The sequence below is a fragment of the Cervus canadensis genome, chromosome 12 (assembly GCF_019320065.1).
Source record: "Cervus canadensis isolate Bull #8, Minnesota chromosome 12, ASM1932006v1, whole genome shotgun sequence".
Lineage (NCBI taxonomy): Eukaryota > Metazoa > Chordata > Mammalia > Artiodactyla > Cervidae > Cervus > Cervus canadensis.
Window position 1 is genome coordinate 62,916,571 of NC_057397.1, and position 23,478 is coordinate 62,940,048.

General features: G+C 40.8%; 1 protein-coding gene across 3 annotated transcripts in view; it reads right to left on the reverse strand.

Moving 5' to 3' along the window:
* LAPTM4B (lysosomal protein transmembrane 4 beta) overlaps positions 1-23,478 on the reverse strand; it is a 61,812-nt gene that overhangs the window by 28,445 nt on the left and 9,889 nt on the right. For all 3 annotated transcript variants that reach the window (XM_043483301.1, XM_043483299.1, XM_043483300.1), the window contains exons 2-4: positions 10,375-10,486; positions 805-878; positions 335-457 (exon numbers count right to left, since the gene is read on the reverse strand). In XM_043483301.1, the coding sequence (XP_043339236.1) occupies positions 335-457; positions 805-878; positions 10,375-10,486 (309 nt within the window). The remainder of the gene's footprint in view (positions 1-334; positions 458-804; positions 879-10,374; positions 10,487-23,478) is intronic.

Genomic DNA, 23,478 nt, shown 5'->3' on the forward strand with positions numbered 1-23,478 from the left:
TACACAGCAGAGGCAAAAAGCTACCCTCTGCTGATAACTGAACAAATTGCATTTTACAAAGATTAGACAATTAGTAAGCAGCTTGTAAATTAGATAGGAACCTCCAACACCATCATCACCACTGATCTACCTCAGGGAGTTAAGTTTTCCCAAAAAGCATTCTAAGAAATTCAAAACCTTTATTCAAAGATCTCTAATCTCAGATGCAAGTTAAAAATTCACAAATTATTATGTGTATGTTTTTCTCTACTTCCTTTATATCCGTATCTTGACCAAAGATAGGGATGTCTCTTCAATGTCATGAAGAGACATCACAATTTTGAAGGTCACGTACCAGCTGTCGTATGTATTCCTGGATGGAGTTTGGATAAACAAGGATGGTGACCGCAACCAAGGTGTTCAGGGCAAAATCGAAGATCTGGTAGCAGAAGAATGGGATGATCCAGGCCGCGTGTTGCTGAACAGAAGAGAGAAGAGAGTGTTAATACGCTTGGCATTACAAAACACTATTTTAATTCAGAGAAATCTTAATATGAAGGGAAATGGAGAAGCAGAAATACATTAAAGCGGGTCATGATGGCGACTTGGTAAACCACACAAAAGCAATCCACCACAAGTCTCCAGTGAACGTTTCTGAGACCGTAACACTGGTTTTCCATGTAACATTAACAAGAGATTTAAAATTCCAAAGATTCCTACAGGAAACTGGGAACAATCATAACTTACTTCTTACAGACAGCAGCACAGATTACACGTGTAAGAGATGGAGGAAAAGGCCCAGGACCTTGTTTCCAAGCTGCTTACCTTGTACGCTCCGTACGTAGCCATGGCACAGATGAGGATCATGAGAACAGAAATCGCAATGGCAATGCACATGTCTGCCAAAAGTTTTTTAAGAAAGAAAATCAGTTGTAGCTCCACTGTTTAACATTTTTTAGTCATTCTTCAAAGGCATTTTGTTTATAAACCAATTATAGACAAGAACTTTATACTAAGTATATCACCAGCATTCCTTTGGAATTTGAGAAGATGGTAATGGAAGCAAAGTGCCTGAAAGATGTTCTCCTTAAATCATATTTATATGTCTATATAAAATACCTGTGTCGGTTGCTCAGTGGTGTTCGACTCTATTTATAGATATATTTAATAGATATATTAAATCTATTTAACATATTTAATAGATATCATATATATGTGTATTTAACAGATATTAACTATATCTATATCTATATTAAATATATATATAAACATATCTATATATTAAACAGTTTGGTCTTCTGGGCCACTGAATTATATATATAAAAACTGAGGTATTCTTTTAACAAATAGGTATCTAACTTGTACTTCATAATCTCACGTGTCTCGGACCCCTATTAAAACTTTCCACAGGCTTCCTATCTCACTTAAAAATCTCAATTTCTTATCAAGGCCGGCATGTCTGTGTTTAGTCTAGAAGCTGCCGACCTCTCATCTCCTCCCACGTTGTTCTGCTCACCCTAATCCAGCCGTTTCACTGAGTTCACTGAACACAGCAGAATCATCCCACTTCCGGGCCTCACACTTGCCCTGTAATGTCTGTCATATTTTCACCTGACCAGCTTTTGCCGTTTTAATCATTCAGGTCTTGGCTCAACACCTCCAGGAGACCCTCCCTGGTCATCCTGGCTAATGTGGCCTCCCAGTCGTGCCCACATGATTGCTGTATTTTCTTAATAGAACACATCACTATTGTCTTACTTATATTTGGTGCTTATGGACTGTCTGACTTCCTCTGCTAGAGGAACCTTCCTGAAAATGAGTTTCTATGTCTCGTTCACTACTGCGTGGAGAAGGTGACATGCCACACGTGGGCACTGAGCCCTTGGACTGCAGTCAGTCTAAAATGAGATGTGTTTTAAGACTGACATGTCCTCCAGATCTCAAGGCCTTAGTATAAAAAAATTAAACTATCTCATTGATCATTTTTATCCTGATGACAAGCTGCAGTAATATTAGGGATATTCCGAGTTAAATATATTATTAAAGGCAATCACCTATTTGAGTTACCTTTTTAAATGAGGCTACTAAGAAATTCAAAATGACTTATGTGCTTGCACTGTATTTCTGCTCCACAGTGCAACTCTATAAAGCCTATATCCCAGTAGGCACAAACTGAAGACTTCCTCAAGAGGTCGTGTCACCGTATTTTTTAAGAGATTCTGATAAGAAGTACAATAAGGCTGGATTTGTGAAGGTAGCATGTAGGGTTATCATCAGGCTAAGAGAATACAAAAAACCCTCGCAGTAAAGTTATCTGTATAGTGCTGTCAGTTTCCAAGGCATTTTCACAGCTTTCTCACTGAGTCTTCCTAACTCTAAGGTAGATGTTACTGTGCCCAATGAAGAGATTATGAAACCAGGGCTCCGAGGTTACGTAACTTGCTGAGATGGCATCTGCATCAAAAGGTTAACTATGACTAATCCTGCTCTTATGATTTCAAATCTCTGACTCTACTATTCTGTATCTCCTTAAGCTTTAAATACTAACCAAATGAACCAATTTAGGCTGCCACTTCCTACAGGTATTTCTCCAAAGCAAAGCATTCTAGTTTTAGAACCACCTGCTCTGTACCCTCAGCTTCAGAGATGAGAGGTTATTTCAAGTGGGAGGTTTACAAACAGAAGTACAAGGTCAAAGTACTTTCTGTGAGAGAATGCAGATAAATCGGGACTTCCCTGGCAGTCCAGCGGACTCTGCACTCCCAACTCAGGGTGGGGGCAGGTTCATTCCCTCATTAGGAAACTAGATCCCACACGCACCAAGGCCCAGCCAAAAAAGTAAAAAAAAAAAAAAAACCCCAAAAAAACAGATACATAGGGTTTCTCTGGTGGCTCACATGGTATAAAGAATCTGCAATGTGGGAGACCCAGGTTCAATCCCTGGGTCGGGAAGATCCCCTGGAGAAGAGAATGGCAACCCATGCCAGGATTCTTGCCTGGAGAATTCCATGGACAGAGGAGCCTGGCGGGCTATAGTCCATGGGGTTGCAAAGAGTTGGACTCGACTGAGTGACCAACACAGACCCAGATTTAATGCAATAAATTTATAATAAAGCTGATGACTTTTATTATTAATAGAGTAAAAATTTGATTCTCAAAAAAAAAATTTTATAAGAGAATCAAAAGATGACGGGACTTCCCTGGTGGTCCAGTGGTTAAGAATCCGCCTACCAACGCAGGGGACACAGGTTCGATCCCTGGTTCCAGAAGATTCCACATGCCATGGAGCGACTAAGCCCCTGCGCCACAACTACTGAGGCCACGCGCCCTGGAGCCCATGCTCTGCAACAAGGGCGGCCACCGCGGTGACAAGCCCGCACACCACAACAGGCCTCGCTCTCTGCAACGGGAGAGAGCCTGCAGGCAGCCTCGGAGACCCAACACAGCCAGATAAATAAACTGATTAACTAAAAAAAGAGATGATGAATGCTCGTCAGTACTTAGGGAGTATGATTTCCTTTAGGATACACATGTATTTATAATTTACTTTATAACTTTAATGCTAAATGACCTCACCTTCCCCTGTTATGTGGGAAGAGGTACCAATAGGGCATTTCACGTAAGCCTCATAGTCTTCTTGCAGGGCAAGTAACCTGCCCAAGACTGCCCAGCTAGCAAGTGGTGGATGAGATACTCTAGCCAAGAAAAGCTACCTCCAGAAGCAATGCTCTTCCGCACTACCCAGCTGTGAAGGACATAGAGCAAATACAGTGGTGGAGGTCAGAGTCCTGGGATTCCACAGAGCCACCCTAAGAGGAGCTGGACATCCTTTATTACATGCAAAGCCTGTTAGAACCTGTGGCAATCTCTCAAAACTTGAACTCAGGCAGAAGTTCACTATTTTGTTAGTCTTCCTTCGATGGTTTTAAAATTCTGTACAAGTATCTTCTATAGTGAGAAAAATTAATTTTATAAAAGCCAACCCACTGTGGGACACTCTTTGACTCCCTCATAGATCTTAAAAGAGAGAGAGATAGATAAACAAGCAAACTCAAGGCTTTATTAAAAAAAATAATATCAATGACCTTTATATTAACATAATTTATATAAGGTTATAATAGGTTATAATACAATTTATATGTTACCTCTTATGTTAATATTAGACATATCAATGTTAATATAGAAAAATTAAAATCTTGAGTATTTTTATGTCCTATTCTGTCTAAAAAGAAAACCACTCCAGAACTAAATCTCACATAATCATTAAAAAATTCTTTTAATTTCCCTCTTTCTCAAAAATATAAAACTCAGGAGAAATTTAAAAGGCATAAATAAAATTATCCTATACCACCTAGGTGGTATCCTATCACCACTCACAATGAGATAACAGAAAAATGTTAATTTGAGATAAGGAAATTTTCAAAATTCTATTCATATAAGTAACTACACCAACCACACTGAACAGAATGAATAAATCACAAGCATATGAAACAGCTTAGGTAGGATCAAAGTGTAAGTCAAATAAAAACACAGAGCAGATAAGATAAAACGGGCTAATATATCTTGTATCTCCTAGCAATCTAGAGAAGTCAACTCCTCTGAAACAAGGGTGTAGCATTACCGTGGCAAATACAAGAGTTACTCTGAAGAATTAAAATTCACTCTTTTTGTAATTATGTCAACAGGCAAATGAGGAACTGGTTCTAATAGGGATTTTTACAACCAGTAAACTACGGGTCAGTGTCAGAAATATCCTTCACTCATTCTGTGCACGGTACACCAACCAGTCAGATCACACTGCCCGAAAGTTGTTTCCTACATTAAATTCTTGGCTTAATGATGCAGTTCTCATTTGAAAAGGTTCAGAAGAAAAGCTACACCACAGGCCACAAAAGGCATAGTTAGAAAACATTTCTGATACTTAGCCAATCACTGAAAACAGAAAAGGAGTTTCCAGAAATGCCTTTGTTAAAGTTAACCTAGTTCTTATTCTACTCTCCCTTTATGTTTCTTGGATTTGTTTTCTTTCCATAAAACTGGTAGCTAGGTAGATAACTACCTGATTTACACTTGTATTCTTACCTGCATTCTTATGGCTCACTTTTCTCTAATTTTTGGCCACATTTTTGGCTTCTGGAAACAATATTTGAGGTATATTTTCACAATTAAGCCTAGAAGAGAACTCTTTTCAGATGTATTCATAGCGATAATATGAGCTACTGAGAGCAAAATACAAAGCTCCCCCTCGCCCCCTGCACACACGCACACATACGAAAGCAAAGTCCTCATCCAGTTCTCTGCTCCCAGCAGGCAGACTCCTATGGGCCATCATCAACGGGCCTGCATTACCCTTTGGCATCAGAGAGAATAAGAGGCTGCCCCCTGCTGTGAGGCGGCCTCGGGTTGGCCCTGAACCAAAGATAGCTCTGTGCTCCCTAGAAAGAGGTCAAGGCTCCTTCATATCTAGGGACAGTTAACATCTGGCCTTGATCAAGCAAATTACGTCACCACCCCTAGTGGTCTTCTTAGACCTACATCTCTGTAAAAAGATCTTGAAAATAAATATTCACTGAATTACCTTTTTAGAAAAATAAGATGGCTAACAAAGTGTAGAATACACAGCCTTTTGAGCCACATGATTTAAAGGATAAAAAGATAAAGGATGGAAGGGAAGGAGGGTAGATGGATAAAACTAAAGGGCCAGGATGGCTCCTATGGCTCCACTGCCTCTGCTGCGGCATTTGTGTGTCTATTTCCTCAAAACATGGGGATGTTGTGCACCAGTGGACTGAGTGCCCAGCTGGTTTGGGGGTGTGTTAATAGAGAGCAAGTAGGCAACCTGAGCCTTTTCCAATGTGGTGCCAAGAGCCACAGGAAAGGCCCCAGCTGACCTTTTTCTTCCTTCTATTTCTTAGCAAACACACACAGTATATAGAAAGTGGTATAATGAACCCTCAGCACCCATTTGGTTTGGATGGTTTTACCTATGATCACTTCACTTCGGTCCATTCTACCACTGAGAACAAGTGGATTGCTTCCAGTTTTGGGTTATTATGAACAAAAAGCCTATGGCCATCTTTATACATGGCTTATGAGGGACACAAGCATTCGTTTCCGCAGGCTGCATACCGAGGGATGAAACTGCTGGGTCATGGGGTGGGTGCACATCTAGCTTTAGTTTTCCCAAGTGGTAGATCACACTCCCAGCTGTGGCTTGAGAATTTCGGTGGCTCCACAGCCATCGGGGTACTGTCAGTTTTGTCCAGGCTGCCACTCTGAAGGGGCGTCATGAGTCACTACTGGGCTTGTAATTTCCAGCTCTTTTATACCCAGTAATGTGAAGACTATTTTCATGTTTCTTAGTCATATGAATACCTTCCTTTGTGAAGTATCTGTTTTTCTCTTTCTTGATTTCACACAGAACAATTTAAAGACCACCCTTTCTTCAACAAACGTTATCTTAAAACAGATATCTATATATCGTAAACAAATTCTTATTATTCAAATGGTCATTTCCTTCCCAGAAACAAATTTCTTATTATTTTAATGGTCACATATTATCTGCCCAATGAATAAGTTTTGGACTTCCCTGTAGCTCAAATGGTAAAGAATCTGCCTGCGATGCAGGAGATCCATGTTTGATCCCTGGGTTGGGAAGATCCTCTGGAGAAGGGAATGGCCATCCACACCAGTATTCTTGCCTGGGAGACTCCCAGAGACAGAGAAGCCTGGAGGGCTTGTGGGGTCACAAAAAGTCGGACATGACTGAGCAATTAACACACACACTCAAGTTAAGTTTGGCTTGAAAGATAACTTTGCTGCAAAATGAATCAGAAATTGACTGGGATAATCTGCTACTTGGCATTATGTTTGGCTCTGAAACCTCCTGTTACAGTTTCTTGCCAGTCCACTAATATTTCACAAATAAAACCATGAAATCTGTTTATCTGAATTTTACCTGCTTCTGCTTCCTCCCTAATGTCCTTTTTCTGTTCCAGAATCTAATCCAGGGTCTGATACTGCACGTAGCTGGATCTCCTGTTTCTTTAAATCTATGACAGTTTTCTAGTCTTTCCTAGAAGAAAGTCTTTCCTAGAAAGACTTTTTTTAACCATATAAATGTTTATAAGTTGTAAATGTATTACAAGTTTTTGTATGTAAACCATGTAAAAATACAGATGTTCAAGAGCTAGCTGTTTTTAAAAAGAGAAATCTTGATTTTCTTTCCTTTATCACAGTGGATTCTCCTATATCCTCCATTTCAACGTAAATCATGGGGATCTCACCATCTTGTGAGATACACTCCTGTTCTGTCCTGGATAAAATCTTGAGATGGCTACCGCCATTCCAAAAGGCAACAATGTTAAATTGCTATTCTGCATACCATAATTTTCAAGCACAATTCAGAGCAATTGACCGTACCCATTTCAAGGACTATTTAGTTCTATACTCGTGTATGTTAAATATAGAAAGGGTTGTCAGCCACGATGACCTTGGACCTACAAACATTTTTTTAAAATAACTTTACTTATTCCTCTACTTGTGGCTGTGCCGAGTCTCTGCTGCGGCTCGGGCTCTGCGCTAGCGGAGGTGGGCCAGCGGCTACCCTCCGGCGGCAGTGTGTGCGTCCCACTGCCACGGCCTCTCTCGTTGCAGAGCAAGGCTCAGCAGCTCCGGCGCACAGGCTAAGTTGATCCACAGCATATGAGATCTTGCCAGTTCAGGGATCGAACCCACGTCTCCTGCATTGGCAGGTGGGTTCCTTATCACTGAGCCGCCAGGAAGTCCCCAACAAACTTCTTTTTAAAAAGAGATCAAAACATATGAAAAAGGAAATATAAGAGGAAAGCAGTTAAGAAAAAGAGTCACTCAAGTGAACGAACATTTATCCTTCTGTATCTTTTCAACCATGTGATGTAAAAGATCACTAGATTGTCCTAGAAGTAATTATAAACCATTTCTTTCAAAGATATGAAACTGCAAATGCACTGGAACTAGTATCCAGGTTATTACAAAGTAATTACTGTTATAAAGCTTTGAGTACCAGCAAGCCTTTGAAGTCAGCTAAATTAAGCCAATACTGTTAGGCAGTCACTACTCAGCTTAATCTTGGGCAATTAGAACAAGGCAGGCAGTGTTACTACTTGATTCAGATACAACCGTAGCAGTATCATTTAAAGTTTCTTCTTCTAACCTCAATTACTTAGAAAAGGAATCCTAGTGCTTGCTTCGGCAGCACATATACTAGAAAAGGAATCCTACTACTGGAAATAGTGAAAGATAAATTACTTCTAAATGTCAATCAAATATTACATTTATAGCTTGCATGGCCTTTTAACTCAAGGGAAGGAAGGCAGAGAGATATTAATTTAATATTAATGGAACTCATTATCCTTTCTGGGGGAATTCACCAGAGTAACAGGATTGTCCAGAATAGAGAGAATGAGCAATTGCTACAGCAGAAGTCACGTCTGTCTGACAGGTCCCGCCCCCAGGATAATTTAACGCCCTGACTCCTTGGTCTCTACTCTGAAGCTCGGAGGTGGGAGAGGATGGCTATAAAGTATCTCCTGGTTTCCCCTTTACTTCACTTCCAGCCCTTCTCAGGCTGCTCCCCCTGATTTCTAATATCAGGGCTCCTACATGACCCAATCCTGCACTTTTTTCTCTTTACTATCTCCCTAACATAAATGTCTTTTTGAAACTTACGTCCTCAAATTTACCCCTTCCCAGACATCTGGGTAATAGATTCACATACCCAACTACCCTTTTAATCTCTCCACTTTGCTATATCTAAGTAAAGAACAGCCTATAAACCAGTGAAATATATTGAGCGCTTATTATGGCCCAGATCCCATTTGAGGCATTTTTCATACACTAACTCAGCAACCAGAACAATCTGAGGAGGCAGATACTACAATCATCCCTATATTCAGAGGGGGAAACTAAGTCACACAAACGTCAGTAACTAGCCCAATGTTAGCCCATTTCACACACAGCAGGGTCAGGTTTCAAAGTATGGTCTGGCTTCAGAGCCACACTCCAAACAACTGTGCTAAGCCAATAAAATCAGTTGAGTTTTCTTGGCCAATGCTTTCATGAAATCAGTAGGTCTAATCCAAGGTAATGAACTGGTTTACTAGGCTTCTAAAAGTCATCTAGGAAGGAAATGAAGTTAGGCCAGTGCTTGAGATGGACAAACTTGCTCATTTTGGAATGCTTACAATAGATGTGTTAAATAAGTCAAAATAAATAAATAATGATTTATTTAATCAGTCAAGTTTCCTGCAAGGTGTGTTCCCATTTCCAAACTCTCCCACTCCTGAAAAGATGCAGGTCACATACTCAAGATGGAAAGTAGGAGTCATTTTTGATTCCTCCCTTTCTCTCACTGCCCATAGCAGTAAGTTGTCAATCCCATCTTCAAACCGACCTTCTTTCCCCATCCCCAGGGTAGCCTGGATTGCAGAGAAACACCCCCAAACCAGTGTCCGGGCCCCTGTACTCACACACCCAGCCCCCTAATGCACCTCTACTCAGCAACAAAAGGATCTTCTGAAAACACACATCAGTTCATAACCACGAAATACTAAAACGACTTTCTCACTGAGAATAAATTTCACAAGTCTCACCATGTCTGCTGAAGGCTCTTAGTCAGTCCATCTCTTAACTGCACCTTCAGCCATTCTCCACCTTACTCACTTTGTTCCAGACACATTTTTTTAATGCATTTAAAGTTCTGCAAGGCCAGGGAAAATAAACTTGCATGACCTTTTGTCCGGGACTATGCACAGCACTCTTCCTCTCAGTCAGCATGGACACAGCATGACTGTGGTTATAAAACATTCGGGCTTCCCTGATCTTGGGATGTGTGTGGGGAGGTGGGGGTGCGAGGGGGTACCTAGCCTCCTGTCTGCACACCCCACATCCACATCCCTGTGTGCATTTCTATTTATCTGGAAAAAGCAACAAAATAACCATCAGAAGCCTTTCTAGAATGGAGAAAGATCACTTTCTGAAGGAAAGGTAAATACTGAGATAAAGACACAATAAGATATGAAACTTCCTTCCTGACTCCCTCTCCCCCTCAAAGAGCCAGAAGGCCCAGGGTGTAAAAAGATTCACACAAAGCAAAATTTTAAAAAACAGGAAAGTTAACGTAAGAAGGGAAAAAAAGAAAGACAAGAGACCTGATTGAGACTCCTGCCCTTAGAGGCAGACAGAACACACCCAGCACATAAATATTTGTCGTCCTGATTTGTAACGACAGGAAGAGTGAAGCATCAGTTCAAATGGACCCATGAATCAATATTTATAATTTAACAGGAAGAACTGGCAGCCGGATTCCCTGCCCTTGAAGATACCAAAATATCTACAATTGTCTGATGTACTTACTGGCATCATCCATGAACTCAAAGTCACCCCCGAGTTCAGAACTTGAAAAGTGGTAATGATCTGGATCAGCCAGGGCGCTCAACAGAATCAGCAGTACCACGGCATTGAGGATCTGCAAGAAGAAAAGAAAAAAACCTTAACGAACCCCAGTATATGGCCCTTACAACAGAAAATTAGAGGGACCACGTGGAGTTGAACGTCAACAGCTGCTGGACTTTCAACACAAAGCCCCAACCTCAGAGGGAACAGAAAAACATTCCCAAGGCAGAGACATGGCCAGTCCATTCATGCAGCCAAGGGCACGTGGCCTGGTGTGCAGGCGACAGCTGGTTTCAGCTCACTGTCCCCTTGGCCGGGAACCCTGGAGCATTGCAGAAACACACAGAAGCCCTGAAGCCAGTGGCTGGAAAAAACTCTCCAGCTAGTCACGCACTTTTTTCAAGCAACCTCAAGTTTGTTCAAGTGACCAAACATTGCCCACGGGTTCAGACAACAAGAGTTATGAGCCCATCCAGGGAAGGGTGGCAAAGAATGAATGCAAAGCTATTTCGTGGAAGATCCTTAACTCCCGCAGTGGCACAGGCCAGTCTATCCCAGGCCCCTATTTCTGTTTTCCAGAAACTGCTGAATACATTTCCCTCGGGTACTTCAAACCCAACCTGTCTTAAGCAGAAATCAGCTTCCTTAACATTGCTCACCTCTCATCCTCCTTTTCCATTCTCTATCTTTAAAAACAGAATCATGGACTTCCCTGGTGGTCCAAGGTTAAGAATCCACCTGCCAACGCAGGAGACAAGGGTTCGACCCCTAGTCCGGGAAGATCTCGTATGCCTCAGAGCAACCAAGACTCTGTGCCCTAGAGCCTACGATTCACAAATAAGACAGTAGCCCATGCTCGCCGCAACTAGAGAGCCCGCGTGCAGCAATGAAGATCCAGCACAGACAGAAAAAAAATAAAAATATATAATATTAAAATGCAGAACTGCCATTAGTAATTGGAAGTGGAAAACATTCAGGCACTATGCTAGGTGCTTTATGTGGAGTTTCTCTCCTTAGTCCTCCAGTAACCTAATTGAAGTAGGTGCTAAATTATCTGTTTTGTAAATGAGAAAACTGATGCTTAGGGGTTAAAAGAATGCTGCTGAAGATCAGGCAAATACACTGGGACTGAGATCCAAGAATTTCAATTTGAAAACCTAGCATCTTAAATTCTCTTCTTTTTACTCAAACCTTGATTATCTTTGGGCTTCCCATCCTCCTTATTCCTTACATCCCACCAACTGTGAGATTTTGCCCATTTCACTGCAGCATTTCTAGCCTTCTCTTCCCAACTGCCCCGCTGCATACACCGGACCAACACTGATGGGGCTGGACGTGGGGCAGGTTTTAGAGCTTAGGTTGAGGCTCCAGCAGGGATGGGTCATTTCTCCTTTTTTCTAAACTGAGAAACTTGTGATAGAGCTCTGTGTTTCACACTGGTCAAAACAGAGAAAAAGAGGAATAACCTTCATGCATAAAGAAAATTCTTCTACTAACAACAATAACTAAAGGCATTTCCTCCTGTAAAAATTGGGTTTCCTAAGCAGCACTAAAAGTTGGTAAAGAATCTGACTGCCAACGCAGGAGATGCAAGAGATGAGGGTTCAATCCCTGGGTCGGGAAGATCCCCTGGAGAAAGAAATGGCAACCCACTCCGGTATTCTTGCCTGGAGAAATTTCACGGACAGAGGAGTCTGGCAGGCTACAGTCCATGGGGTTGCAAAGAGACAGACATGACTCAGCACACGCACAAACATACACTACACACACATTCACTATTAAAAATCATATTTGGAAATACCAAGATACAGAAGAGGTTTAAATGCAGAATTAGGTTATTCATTTTACAAAATACCCATTCTAGAATCCAATTTGAAATGGCAACCCCAAGTGGTTGTCTTAGGATTGTTGTAGAATTTGGAATAACCTTTTTTCTTCCTTTATTTTCCAAACTGTCTAACGTGGTCAGATTGCTTTTTCAAGGAGTTATAATAATGAGTGGTAATTTTCAGGAACATATATATAATACTCATTTAAACATATACCACAAGCATGTGGTTAAAATTTACGTACAAAAAGGTATACAGCGAACATTAAGTCTCTCTCCTATTCCTACAGTCAGCCTCCCCACAGTGGCTATTAGAACTGCCAGTTTCTTGTTTCTCTCCAAAGAACCAAGAAATTTCACAGCAGATTTTAAAGAGAGTATGATTAGCGAAACTCTAGTTGAAGAAAGCCTTTCAGAACATATCTAAAGCTTAAAGGAAAGTATGATTTAGATTTAGTCCCACAACTGGCAGATGATTTAGCAAAGAGCTCTGCGAAATCATCAAGTTTTCTTGAAATTTTATCCTCTCTTCATTATTATCTTTGGATAAGATTACGGACTGAAATAAGATCAGAATGTGTTTCAAAAAGTAAAACATAAAAGGCAACGCACTTACTTCTGCTACCACACTGGGTCTGAAAAAACACACATAAATCTGGGATTCATGGGTGAAGCTTTAATGTAGGAAGGAGTGGAGTAAGGAGGGGAAAAAAATGGAAAGGTGAGGAGGCGGTGCAGTGAGTCTGGTCAGAAAATACAGGCCAGATTTAGGGATCATGTAGGTCTAGTTTCAGAGTCTGGGTTTTATTCTAAGTATAACAAGAAGCCAGTGGAGGGACTTCCCTGGTGGTCTAGACGTTAAGACTCCACACTTTTAATGAGGGGGCTTGGGTTTGATCCCTGTTCCGTAAACTAAGATCCCAGATCCCACATGCCTCATGCCTCGAGGAGCAGTCAGAAAAAAAACAAAAGCCAATGGAGAATAATCTGAGGTTCAAAGGAGTATACTAGGAAAAACACCTAGAAGAGTGGCTGGCATATAACAGTGACTTAAAATTAGTTGCCTTACATCTACAGACCTCAACAAGAACCACATAAAGGCTCTTGGCTGGCATCAGAAAATTATCTGGTTCCAATCTTCCAGACAGGGCTATGCAGCTGCATCCCTGTCCTTTCGGTTCCAGTGGGCCTGTCAACTCTTTTTTTTTTTTGCCTGTCAACTCTTGATCAGCTTGTTATTATCCCCTTGACGTGGTTTACTGATCATAATACTTTCACTAATTGCCTCCAACAATTAGTAAAATTGAGCAGACGCTTTGCTAAGTGCTCACTCAGGAAGAACCTTCCAGGATTCAGGAGGGTAAATAAATCATGCACCCGAATAACACAAAGCAAAAAAGAGGAAGCACGACAAGACTTCAGAGAAAGAATAATGGAAAATCAGAGCAAGTTACTGCAGAAGCTTGCGGCTGAGACCGGGGTCACGGGGAGGTACAGCGGACACGGGAGCATCAGGACAGGGGCTGGAAAAGCGAGAAGGTTCTGGGACCCAAGAGAACAATTTTGGAAATTCTCCGGCAGTCCCAGTGGTTAGGACTCGGTGCTTTCACTGCTAGGGCCTGGGTTCAATCCCTGGTTAGGGAACTAAGACCCTGCAAGCCATGTGGTGAGGCCAAAAAAAGAAAAGAGAGAACAATTTAAAGTGTGAGTGAGGCCGCTGGAACAGGGGCTTGTGCTGAGACCAGCAAGCAGCTGGATTTGGTTAGAACACAGTAGACAAAGGAAGCGCGAGGGGCTGAGACCAGAAAGGCAGGCAGGGGGTTGGCGGGTCCTCAAACCAAGCGAAGAATGTGGGGCTCTGTCCAAACAGTTCATGAGGCAACTTTAAAGGTTTTTGAGGCGGGATATGACGTGATCTGAGCTGCTGTGAGCAAGATGGAGCTGGGAGCGGATGCGGGGGCTAAACTGGTGGCCGGAAAGCAACCAGGAAGGCCCTCAACAGTCTGGCTGAGCAGTGGTGAGGGTCTGATCCACGTCACCCCGGTTCTCATGACAGCCCTGTCACGTCTGTCATCTTAGGCGTCGGTTTGGGAGGTTAAGTGACTTCTGTCCTAGGTCCTGTGTGTGGAAGAGCCAAGGCCTTTCCATGTGGAGGGGAAATTACTAGAGACATAGGAATTGACAAGCTGCAAAGATAAAAAAGAAGCAAAAAGAGAGACCCTGAAATTCCAAGCCTGGGTGACAAAATCTAGTCATTATCAGAAATAAGGACTATGAGAAAGTTGATTTTAGGTGGGAAAAGCACTTGCATATATGTGCATGGCTCAGTCGTGTCCAACTCTCGTGACCCCACGGACGGTAGCCCGCCAGGCTCCTCTGTCCATGGGATTCTCCAGGCAAGAATACTGGAGGGGGTTGCCATTTCCTCCTCCAGGGGATCTTCCCAGCCCTGGGATTAAGCCCACGTCTCCTGCATTGGCAGGCGGATTCTTTGCCACTGCGCCACCTGGGAAGCCCACAGTACTTGTAGGCTGTCCAACTTATCGTGGTAGCTCAGCCACATGGCCTGGAAGCCTTTTTATTCAGTCTTTGGTCCTCAGGCCCCACCTCTGGGTGTATCTGCCTGACCCACTTCTTGACGGCCTGACTTGCAGTCCTGAGTGCTGCTGCCCTCTCCCTGGTCAGTCTCTGAATGAGTACCCGATGTCTGAGTTCTGGCTCCTGCTCAGGTGTGTTCTTGCTCCCGAGCGGGTCCCAGGTCCAGGAGACAGATAATACTAAGAAGTAATGGCAAGGTCATTACACATCACCAAAGACTCACCACTGCGCCCTTTTAATCCCCGGGTGAAACCTTCGTAATAGAAGGTCTGTGTGTTGCCACACGTTTACTGGGTTATTATATGAAACCTCAGGTGTTGGATGGGAATCTGAGACACCACGTAGGATGTGAACACAGGAGGCTGACAGGGTGACCCATGAGGACCTAGGTCCGTGTGAAGGGGAGACAGGGGTGTGTGTGCAGAACTAGCCACGGCAGATATTGGTGGTCAGATGGAAAAGGTCAAATACAAGTCAAAGCCCCCAAGAACATCAGAAAGAAGCACTTCCCAAAAAAGAGAACACAGAAATCACCCCGTCATCCATTCTGACCAAGAATGAAATGTCACCACCAAATGAGAACCAAGAAGACAGTAAGGACTTTAGGATTTGCCAGGAGCACATTATGTAATGACCGTAGCTAATCAAAATGTAAAAGAAAGAGAGGGATTATCTACGTTCCTGTTGGGTTCATGTTCACCAACCTTTGAGCTTTCTCTGTCTGTTTTGGGAGGTCATGTACAAACTGTTCCTGTTCTATCTACCAAGTGTTCCTGTGGTGTCACATATTTTTTTCCCTTGTTCTTGACAATGATTACTTCCACATGCAAATAAATTCAACGTCTGTCCAATTACTTAAGTGGTGTCAGACCCTTGTATGTTCTCTGGGGATCCAGAGTGCTCTTCACCCTTAAATCATACCAGATCCTAAATGAACAGTGAGACTTGTAGCTTGAATCTAAACAACTGAAAATGTAGAATGCAATTATCACTTTTCAAAAGCCTCAATAAAAGAGACTTAAGAACATTCAAACTCACTGAATGATCATTACACAACAATCAGAACTCTGCACAGAATATTGTGTCCAAAAATGATCACTGCAGACTTACAGTGATGAAAATTTTAAACAGAATTAGAATGACTAAATAAGATTACAACCAAATAAGAGACTGCTACATAAGCATTAAAAGTTGTATTAAAAAATATTAATGACAAGAAAATGTTCACACTATGTTAATCGATAACCATAGTGCAAAATTTATTCCAATTTATTATTTATGTTCACAGGCAAAAATCACAGACTAAAAACACACAATGTTATAAACTATGTGGTAGTTTTGCTGTTGCCTTTTACCTTTCATTATGATTGTACGTTTTTTTGTATCCTTCAGAGTATCTAACAAGAGCATAGTTGCTTTTATGATTGGGAAAAAATATTTCAAGCTTCAAAAATGTTCTTAATAGAAAACATATTTTAAAATATTAGTATTACATCTCATTCTCTAAAAAGAAACTACTACTGGTAAGAAGATGGCCAATAACAAGCAAATCCGGCCAGGCATTCAAGTTAAAACCTGAAAAGAGGGGATTCCCTGGCAGCCCAGGAGTTAGGATTCTGGGCTTTCACTGCTGGGAGCCTAAGTTCAATAGGTGGTGGGGGAACTAACATCCCACAAAGTCATGGAGCACAACAACAACAAAAAAAAAACCCCACCTGGAAACAGGTATATCAGAGGAGAAAAAAGAGTTAAAAAAAAAACAAGAACAATTAAGAGATCTGCCACTTTCAGTAATGGTGTCTGACTCTTGTGACCCCAAGGACACATGGGATTCTCCAGGCAAGAATACTGGAGCGGGCTGCCATTTCCTTCTCCAGGGGATCTTCCTGACCCAGGGATCGAAATGAAACTGGGTCTCCTGCACTGCTGGCAGATTCTTTACAAACTGAGCTATGAGGAAAGCAATGGTGAACTATGTAATCTCCTCACTGATGACAACTAGAAAATTTAAACAAAAACAACCATCTGTGAGAAGGTATTAGCTAGCAAGGCAGTGAGGAACTAACTTGATCTGAAGCCAAGATTCAGGAGAAGGCAGAAATACTCCTGAGGGCAATTTGTTGATTCCAGAAAAGAGAGAGGAGAGCAAAGACCCTGAGGGCACCTTGACAGCCTTGGTGGGCCAGAGAGTTAAAACCTGGAATAGAGGTGGTGCTGCGGGGGCTGGAAGGCAGAAACCCCCGGGCTTCAGATGGGGAAGGGGCTGCAGGAAGATGCACCTGAGAGACAAGTCTTCATTCATGGGGACAGGGCAGGGACAGCGCCCAGCTTTGACTCACTGGAATCTGAGACTGGATGGAGAGGACTGCCAGTTGCCTGTAAGAATCTATCAAAATCCTTAGAGGAGAAAAAATGCCATCCCACACTTCGAATAACTTCTTCAGTTTTTGAAATACAATGTTCAAAATATAAGAGACAGGAGAAGACAAGAATGCTAACAATAAGGATGAGCAGAAACAACAGACAACAGAAACAGACCATAGGTGCTGCTCTAGATACTGAAGTTAATGGGCTCCCCATGTGAAGTGTCTACACTTATAATATTCAAAGAGATCAAAAATTTTTTAAAAGTGAGAATTTTGTCAGGGAACTTGAATCACAATAAAGGGGAGATATGAGAGATTTTTTTTTAAAGAATAGAAACTCTAGAATGAAAAATACAGTAGCCAAATAAAGAACTTAGTGGATAGGTTTAACCCATTAAGAGGGTTACCAAAAAAAAAAAAATGAGCTGGATAAAATAGAAGAACATATTCAGAGAGCTGGCTGTAATAAAAACAAAAGCATCTAGAAGACAATGGAGTTACATCTCCAAAATGTTAGGGAGGAAAGGACCACCTTATGAGCTTAAAAACAACAACAATCTTTCAAGGATGAAAACAAAACTAAGATACCGTCAGACAAAACCAAAGGAACCCATCAGCAGCAGCTGAGCAGTAAAGAAAGCATTAAATGGTATTCTTTGGACAAAGGAAGAATGAAACCAGATGGAAGGCTGAAGACGGACCAAAAAATTAAGAGTAAAACTCATACTTATGTTGCCAATTGTGAATACTAATAACAAATAATAACAATAATGACTGAGTACAAAATATAAACAGTACATAACAACAGCATATAGATCAAGAGGGAATAATTGGAACTGAACTGACCGTAGGTCCTCGTATTGTCCAGGGAGAGAACTGTACCAATTAATGTGAGAATCTTTAAAAGTCAAGGACAAAAAAAAAAAGTCAAGGACATATGTTGTCACCTCTAGGGTAACCTTTTAAAGAAGTTACAGTTGGGTGGTAGATACACCAAATGTTTGCTCAGTTGATAACCAAGGTGTTTATATTCTGTGCACTTTTTCTATGTGTGCAATGTCCACAGTAAAATGGCTAAAATTTTAAAAATATGAATTATAATCTGATAGTACTGTTTTTGGACAGCTGCCTAATTTTTTTGCAGCAATATTTGGAAATATTTTTCTAAAAACTATCAATGGCAGATGTGCCTTTCACTTGAGTGCAATTTCGATAGGAAAACTGAAATTAAGTTTGACTTAAAAAAAGTAATTGTGGGGAAAAAAAAGAGTAATTGTGGCTCATGGGCTTAGTTGCTCTGAGGCATGTAGAATCCTCCCAGACCAGGGATCGAACCCATGTCTCCTGCATTGGCAGGTGGATTCTTATCCACTGGACCACCAGAAAGTCCCAAGTTTGGACCTTTTAATTGAAATTTACTTAAATTTTAGAATTCTGATACAAATGTGCTTTTTATTCAACTAAGACCCTGTCTACATGGTCCTGTTCTGATAGTGAAATAAATTTCTGATACTTAACTATTTCAACTCAAACAACTGTGGTAAATACATGCTGGGGTAAATTTAATTCACCATAAAATCCTAGTAGTCCAGGTGATAAACAAACCTCAGCAACCAAATAAAATGTAGAATAAACTCATTTGTACCATTAACTCATCTACTGAACCGTTCAAAAATTAGCTATTAGGCAACAAATATATGCCAAGCCCTAAGCTAACATCAATACATATTAATCCCCCCTCAAGCTAGTCTGCTGTCTAGTGGGGAGGACAAATAAACTGGCTGTTCCAGTTAGAGTAAAAAGGGATTCTGCTACACTTGTGGCTGGGGAGAGGAGGGAGGCAACTAAAAGCCTCAGTAGGAAGAGGACCTTCTAAACACCAGAAAGTAAGAGACTTGATCTCGAGAGACAACCATTACAGCACAAATAAATAATTTCAGGCAATCAGGCTAGGTGACTGAGAACTAAATGTTAAGAGAAAATTCAAGGAAACAAAAATGTAAAAATGAGCAGCCTTTGGTAGTCCTTTGAGTTGGATTGTAAGTAAAGCCAGTGTTTTCATACAGAAGCTATAAATCCTCTGGTTTATACAGTGTGTGCGCAGGAGAAAGTTTAAGCAGTCAAGTTGACATTGTATCTTTCCTTAGGGCCTCATTTCAATAGGTGAATTTTAAAATTGTATTAAACAGATTCTCCCTCCTCCCCACCACCGCCCCCCAGATTCAATGTGGTCCTTCTGATTCACTTTGCAGCCTAGTGCCATCCTTTCCATATACCTTCCTCATGGGTGATGAGTTAAATCAAGAAACCACCACCACTACACGTTCTACCTATCACGGAAGCAGTTTTGCCTGCCTTAAGTGGTGTGATCATTGCTACAACCACTCCGCACACGAGGACTCTCAGGATTCATGGGAAACCTGCAGGGAGTTGTGACCTTTTCAGCTGAGACTCAGTCAAGGGTCCTTTGATTGCAAATGCCATACATGCTCTTTCCAGTAACCCAGGATCCACCCAAGAAGCCACCACACCCGGTTCACAAGCCCTGGCGACTCTGTTAACCAATCCACTGGCAGCAGGCTCGGAATTCTTTTCAAGGGAGTGTTCCAGACTGCCGCTCTCCTGTGAGCTGAGGCTGGCAAGCAGAGGGAGACAGACTTGCAACTCCCATTTCGCCGAATGGACTTGGTCGGATTCTGTCACCACTATGTTCTCTCGGAATGATAAGAAAGATGTCTGGACAGTGGACAGAAGGCAAAGGCTAGCCCTCATGCAGAAGCCAGAAAGAAGGCTGTCCAAAGAGCTACTTGGAGACCTGGGAGGCAGGTGCGGACAGGAAGAAGTGTGTTCCCCTTTGTGCCCTAAAGAACTTTCTGGATCTCTGAATATAAAGAGATAAGCCAAGCCAGAGCCTACTTTATAATGTGCATAAAGAAGGATCAAGCACCAGAAGGTTTAGAAGGCCAGCATCTGGAAAAGAGGAGAAAACATAAAGTGCAAAAATGGCTAATTTAATTTTTTTTTTTTAGGGCAGCAAACCTGGTTCTCTTTGTGTTCTGAGATGCTCAATATATTAGATCTGTCAGTCCCTATTTGCAACCATCCTATTCCAACAACTTGGATTATCATTAAAAAGAAAAAAAGAAACATACTTTGAAAGACTATTTAAAGTGATTATTATTCCCTGCTTAGCTTCAATACATAAAATACTTTATTCCCACAGCTATTTACCAAAGACAAAGCTGAAACTCATAAAACAGAACGTCTTCACTAGTGAAAGGAAGAGGCAATAACAGATAACCACTGGAATAAAAATTTTGCATTCCATTCAAGAACAGTGTTGCTATTTGTACTTTAGAGTTAAACTTTTTCTTACAAAATAGCAATACATTTAAATCACCTAAAAAGAAATCCAAAACTTAAAAAAAAAAAAAGAAATCCAAAACTTGAAATTAAAGACCAAAAAACACTTCTAGTTTGTACACATAGTTTGAAATTTAGAATAAAAAGCTGCTAATGTATAACTTGATAGCTAAGTTCTTAAAAAATTAATTGTCAAATTAAAATAAAATCCAGTGATACAGTCTAACTACTCATAGACAAAGAAATGCTTTGTAATCATAATGCTGAACTGTTAAATAATGCTTTTCTCCTTTCTGTACATAACATGCATATGCATACCATAAATATTCATTACTATGAATCTAGGTAATGAAACATTCTTGAAGGTGATATTAATATCTAACACTGTTACTTTTAGTTAAAAGAAAACAGTGTTAGATTACTTCAAAACAGCTTCTCAAGATCACCATTCTAAGCTATTTCTCAAAGTAAACTAACGAAAAGATTATCCAGTAAGTTATTAACTGTCACTAATATAAATAAGTATCTTTTAAGATTCTATTCCTGTTTACATACTTATTTTAGAGCAAACAGATTATCTAAGAAACCCTTTTAGTTTCTAAAGAGCTGTGAAGGAGAAAAAAAAATAAGGCAAAGAAATATTCACAGGTAAATAACAAAAGAATCAAAGAAAGCACCTACTGAAATCTTACTAAAACTTTTTAAGAAATTTTTGCTGGAGTATAGCCGATCTATAACTGTTACATACACAGCAAAGTGAATACTAGTTAGATTACTTCAAAACAGCTTCTCAAGATCACCATTCTAAGCTATTTCTCAAAGTAAACTAACGAAAAGATTATCCAGTAAATTATTAACTGTCACTAATATAAATAAGTATCTTTTAAGATTCTATTCCTGTTTACATACTTATTTTAGAGCAAACAGATTATCTAAGAAACCCTTTTAGTTTCTAAAGAGCTGTGAAGGAGAAAAAAAAATAAGGCAAAGAAATATTCACAGGTAAATAACAAAAGAATCAAAGAAAGCACCTACTGAAATCTTACTAAAACTTTTTAAGAAATTTTTACTGGAGTATAGCCGATCTATAATGTTATGTTACTTTCTGCTATACAGGCAGCAAAGTGAGTGTTATACATGTGTGTGTATCTACCCATTCTTTCAAAATTGTTTTCCCATACAGGTCATTACAGAGTACCGAGTAGAGTTCCCTATGCTCTACAGTAGGTCCTTATTATCTTATTTTATAAATAGTAGTATGTATATGTCAATCCCAATCTCCCACTTATCTCTGCCCACCCCCAATCTTTTGAACATTTTCATAGAGGCGCTATGATCTTTCTGCTATTAAAACTTGTTTGAGGGAGTGGGGAGTAAAAAAAATAAAATAAAACTTGTTTGAAGGAATAAAAACAGTCAAGTTTTGACTACAGATGCATGATTCCAAGAAAAGAAAATTAGCATCAGAAATGTATGAGTCCACAAACCACTGCCATCAAAAATGTGGTCTGTATCACTGAGTCACTTTGCTATACAGCAGAAATGAATACAATGTTATAAATCAACTATACTACAGTAAAAAAAAAAAAAAAAAAAGAGAGAGGAAAAAAAAGTGTTGTCAGCAAAATGAAGTTTCAGCATCATCCCACATGTGTTACTAATGTATAACCACAGGACCAACCCCAGACCTAGAGAATCAGAAGTAAAGGTCAAGCAAGGGACTTCCCTGGTGGTCCAGTGGTTAAGAATCTGCCTACCAACGCAGGGAACACAGGTTCAACCCCTAGTCAGGGAACTAAGATTCCCCCTGTGTGGTGGGACCACTAAGCCCAAGCGTGCTGCAACTATAGAGCCCGCACAACTAGAGAAAAGTCCTCACTCTGCAACAAACCCTGCGAGCAGCAATGAAGATCCCACACACCACAACTGAGACCCTACATAGCGAAATAAGTAATTTTGTATAAAGGAAGAAAAAAAAAAGTAAATGTCAACAAGACTGACAGCTGACCTCTTAGCAGCAGAGCATAACTCCACAGAGACAGTGGTGGAGAGCTCAAACGTGCTAAGAGACAGCAACCGTCAACCAAGGATTGCTTCCCCGATGGCTCAGAGGGTAAAGAATCAAGTCTGCAAAGCAGGAGACCCAGGAGACTGCGTTTTGACCCCTGGGTCGAGAAGATTCCCCTGGAGCAGGAAAGGGCGACCCCACTCCAGTATTCTTGCCTGAAAAATCCCATGGACAGAGGAGCCTGGCGGGCTACAGTCCCAAGGGTCACAAAGAGTCGGACACAACTGAACGACTAAGCACAGACACGAGGACTGAGATCTCTTTCAAATTTGAGCCAAATAAAGATATTTTCAAAGAATAAGTTTGCCATCAACATGTCCTCACTGGGACCTCCCTGGCAGTCCAGTGGCTAAGACTCCGTACTCCCAATGCAGGGGGCCTGGGTTCAATCCCTTGCTCAGGGAACTAGGTCCCACATGCCTCAACTGAGGACTCACAAGCCACAACTAAGACTTGGCACAGCAAAATAAATAAATAAAACAGATCCTCACTAAAGAAAATGTTTAAATATGTACATCAGACAGAAGGATAGTGATCCTGAACAGCTGGTCAAGAAAATGATGGGTCATGTACTTTCCACATTTGGGGTTTAGAATGTCCATTTTTTGAATAAAAATTATAGTAACTGCAAAAAGAGAAAATGATAGATGTGTAAATATGTGGCTAACTCTAAGCAAAGACTGATTGTACAGGTCAGTGTCTTGGTGAAGCTTTAAAAAGAAAAGACACTAAAATACAAGAAATGATTAAAGGATGTATACTGTTCAAAAGAAAGGCAAAGATATTAAGTCTAGACTTTTGGTAAGTACATATATTAAACTTCTTGAATGAACCACTACAGC